The following is a 4144-nucleotide window of genomic DNA, read 5'->3' on the forward strand; positions in this document are numbered from 1 at the left end:
CCCGAACTGGGAGAAATAAATGTTGGCTGTTTAAGTCACCCAGCCTATGGCATTATGTTATCGCATCTCAAACTGACTAAGACATGTGGCTTGGCACAATAGCCAAGTCACCACTTGGCAATATTGTTTCTGTAGGAAAAATTTATTATAAGTTCCAAATTGCCTGCCTCGGAAATGAACTTCTGGAACATGATCCATTTGTAAAGTGCTTTCCTCTTTACGTAAGCATAGGTGTTTTCTAGTGTGACACTGAGACATAGTATGAAAGCCATGGCCTGAGCCTTACCCTTTCAGCATTTACCAGGGTTCCCTCTATTTGAACAAACTCACTCTCAAAACAAAAAAAGCCTTGGAAAAAAAAAAAATAATAAGAAACTTCCCAATAGTATTGTAATGTCTCTGCTAAGACTATTGCATACTCTGCACTCAAACTAAAATAGTAAAGTATAACTATGTTTTCCATCTTCCCTGAGGCACTCATCACCTTCTTCCTTTTAAACATTAAATCAGTCGGGAAAAAAGTGGTAAAGTATTAACTTGCCACCATAAAGATAAGAACAAAATTACTAATTCTTGCTTTCATCAGTTATATATTAGGCAAGTGATTGAATTCCCTGTGTCTCAGTTTCCTCAGCTATGAAAGGGAATAATAATAGTCTTAATTCATAGTGTTTTTAACGGAGGATCAAAAAAAAAAAAAAAAAAACCTAAAACATATAACGTACTTAGAAGAATGCTAGGTAAATAAGAACTATTCGAGAAAGATAAGACTGTCATCATCATCATCATCACCATCATCACCATCGTCATCATCATCGTCATCGTCACCATCATGGTCATCAGTTGGCGAGAAGAAAGGCCAACAGCGTAATTATTACATTTTATTTGCGGTGGCAGCTTAGGTTGGTCATTGTGGCCCAGGCCGTGACAGCTGGACACGGGCCGCAGCCCACGCTTACCTTCACCACCTCATTGTGCCCGCCCTGCACAGCGAGGTGCAGGGGCGCCATCATGCTGTTGTTTTGGAGGTTCGGGTTGGCTCCTTTGCTAAGAAGAAACTTCACGCTTTCAGCCTGGTTTTTTACTACAGCCCAGTGCAGAGGGGTATTTCCATAATTGTCCATTACATTCAGCACTAGAAAAAGAGACCAAAACATGAGGTAGAGTTTGCTTGGATTAGATCGAACACCTACTGCATTCCTATTCCCTTCAAAGCTCAGGGCCAAGCGCTACTGTGACAGGCTTCACCTTCCTTATGAAAAATGAAAATACGGTTTTGATTCTCAAGAAACATCGAATGAACACCTGCAGGGGATGCACAGAATTACAACACTGACTTTGTCAAATGAGTTAAATGCCCACCTACAGTATCGATAAGAAAGAGATCCTCTTATTGCTACATGTTTTCATTCGTGGCATGAGTTCGGGGATCGTTGTGACATACTGAGCTTAATAAAAGCAATAATTATATGCCAGGCACTCTACTAGGTTCTATTTAACCATTATTTCTTTCAACCCTCCAGCAGCCCACATGGAACCAGGACCGTTTTTCAGAAAGATGAAGACACTGAAGCCTCAAGAGTTTCAAACTCATGCCATCACAGCTAGTAAGGAGAGTTTGGCGAGTTGCCTCACCTCTTTGAACCTTGGTTTTCTCATATTTGAATGTGGTAAAAAAAAAAAAAAAAAAAAAAGGCGGGGGGGAGGAGGAAGGAAGGAAGGAAGCAAGGAAGGAAGGAAGGAAGGAAAAATGTATCTACTTGCAATGTTGTTAGGAGGTATATCAAATCATGTCTTCGAAGATCTTAGCAGAGTGCTTGGCCCTTACCAATGCTTTAAAAAATGTTAACGAGAAAAAAGATACACCACTAATAAACCACAAGATCAAACAAGAGCCCGAGACCCTGATTTCACACATGGCTTCCGTCTATTTCTGCAGTTCGATGTATTGTACTCTTTACCTCTGAACTCATCATAACCTTATGCTGTGTCATACTGCAGTATCTTATATCTATTCTGAAATAGACATGACTGATTGCTTTATCAACCACTTTAATTAGTGGCAGTATATTTTTATGTCTCTGGAGAGGGAAAAGTACACACTCATAAAAATGATTTGGGGACCATCTGTAGTACCTGGAACCACGGTGCAGCCAGGTCTATCCTTTTTAAAACTTATCTCTGCATTATTTTCTTTCATTCATTCAAGTGCCTCATTCCCAACCACACATCCCTCCCCTCTCCGTCCCCTCCCCGCACCCTTGACCATTCTGTCTGATCAAGACAAAGTACTTTATTTGGCACTTTAGTCAGCACCAAAATTTAATTAAACAGGGGCCTAAACTTCCAAATAAACTTCCATTCGCTAATTAAATCATTTGAGTTTGGCTTTTATCTCCACCACTTTTCAGAAATCATTTTTACAAATATAAGAGTGTATTGCGATCTTCCTAATCGATCTCTTTGCGGCAACCGATCTTCTACCTCAGCTATCCCAATAACATCTCCCTTGTGTGTGGCGTCACTCTCTTACCCATCATTCCTGGCTTTTCCTGCCATCCGACCCTTAATGTTGGTCTCTTTTTAGCTCCCTTTACCGGCAATTGTATGGTCTCCCGAAGGATTGCCGTTCATTTCTCAGCTGCTTCCTATGAGACAGTGGCACTGTAGGGCGGGCTCCTTTCCTTCCATATTTCTAGTTGTCTGCTGGATATTTCCAGGTGGATGTTCCCTGGGCCTTTCAAATCCAGAATGACCGAAACCAAATTCCTTATCCCCTCACAGCTCGTACTCATATTCCTGTTTTCTTTACGCCTCTTCTCTGGATGGTTACGCCTCGTCGCCACCTCACTCCTGACATCTCAGTGGCATCCACCTTTCTTATCTGACTACAGCTGAGTTTCTCAAATGAGGCTATGTGTACGAGGCTGGGGCTGGGGAGTATGCTACATCTTAGAGTGTCAGTTTTGTTCAATGATAAGCAATTTAAGTGTAGAATGACCTCAATGGAAATAGTACAGAAGGGTACATAAACTGTATATGAAATTTTACGACCTACTGGAAAAATTCAAAGAAAACCCGTGCTTGCAACACACACAGTGTTGCACTTGATCTCTGCACTAGCCTTGGCAATATTTCAGTGGAAAAAATTCAGGAACAGTGGCCTGTAGGGAACACCACACTGTGAGTGAGATATTCAGGTCTCTGATAATCCGGAGCTAATCTCTCTTTAGAATAACTTCATACTGCTCTCCCCGATGACTCTAATGGGGTGATGGACAGGCAGCCGTCATTGTACATTTTGTTACCTTCACAAGGAGAGTCACTGACGATCATCTCCATCAGCTCGACTTGACCTTCTTCTGCAGCGTGATGCAAAGCAGAGGCGTCCACATCATCATATTTGCGCAGCTTCTTTTGTTTCTTCATACAGTGATGTAATTCACTTGCGCCTCCTTCAAAAACCACCTGGAAATATATTTCAAGAGTTACCTCAAATGAGCGTAATTGTTCAAGTTATTATCACCCAAAACTATTTATCACGCTTACGGTACGGTAACATTGACAAGTACATTTTAAAAATTATTCGATTTTCTGATTATAAGCTTGTATATGCTGTAGAAATAAAGGCCTTCAGAAAAGTCTTAAAGTAAACGTAAGGGATTCAATCTGAGAAATAATAAGTATAGTGAAAATACAGAGGGCTTCCCATTGCCAGGTGACAATGTACATAAACTCGGGCATGAGGGAGTTTGGTTATAGAAGAAGATTTTCACAAATGCAAGGATTAGGTCCAGGAAGCCACGCTACTGTCCTCTCTTTGGCTTTCCTGCTACGGTCAGCTCCTACTCAGCATTTCCTTCCGCAGACACCCGAGCTGCAATCATACTGAACACTGTCATGTCGCTCACTTGGCCAGTGTCTAGAATGGCTCCCCACTCACAACCCCTGGGGATGCTTATTCCTAACACTGGGGTCCTGCAGCAGGCCAGGTAAGGCCAGGTTCACTTCCTCCTCATCCTGTGCAGGAAGGAAGAGCTGGCGTTATTGTGCCCTTACTTAGGGCTAGACATCAGGACACCGAGAGGTTCCATCATTTGCCCAAAGGCACACAGTAAGTGGCAAAGTCAGGACTTGAACAGGA

General features: G+C 42.0%; 1 protein-coding gene across 1 annotated transcript in view; it reads right to left on the reverse strand.

Moving 5' to 3' along the window:
* Window positions 1–4144, reverse strand: part of TRPA1 (transient receptor potential cation channel subfamily A member 1) — a 45487-nt gene that overhangs the window by 38873 nt on the left and 2470 nt on the right. Inside the window, exons 2-3 of the mRNA XM_023534605.1 lie at window positions 3309–3468; window positions 960–1135 (exon numbers count right to left, since the gene is read on the reverse strand). Coding sequence (XP_023390373.1) covers window positions 960–1135; window positions 3309–3468 — 336 coding nt within the window. The remainder of the gene's footprint in view (window positions 1–959; window positions 1136–3308; window positions 3469–4144) is intronic.

This window comes from Pteropus vampyrus, unplaced genomic scaffold (genome assembly GCF_000151845.1).
Source record: "Pteropus vampyrus isolate Shadow unplaced genomic scaffold, Pvam_2.0 Scaffold127, whole genome shotgun sequence".
NCBI lineage: Eukaryota > Metazoa > Chordata > Mammalia > Chiroptera > Pteropodidae > Pteropus > Pteropus vampyrus.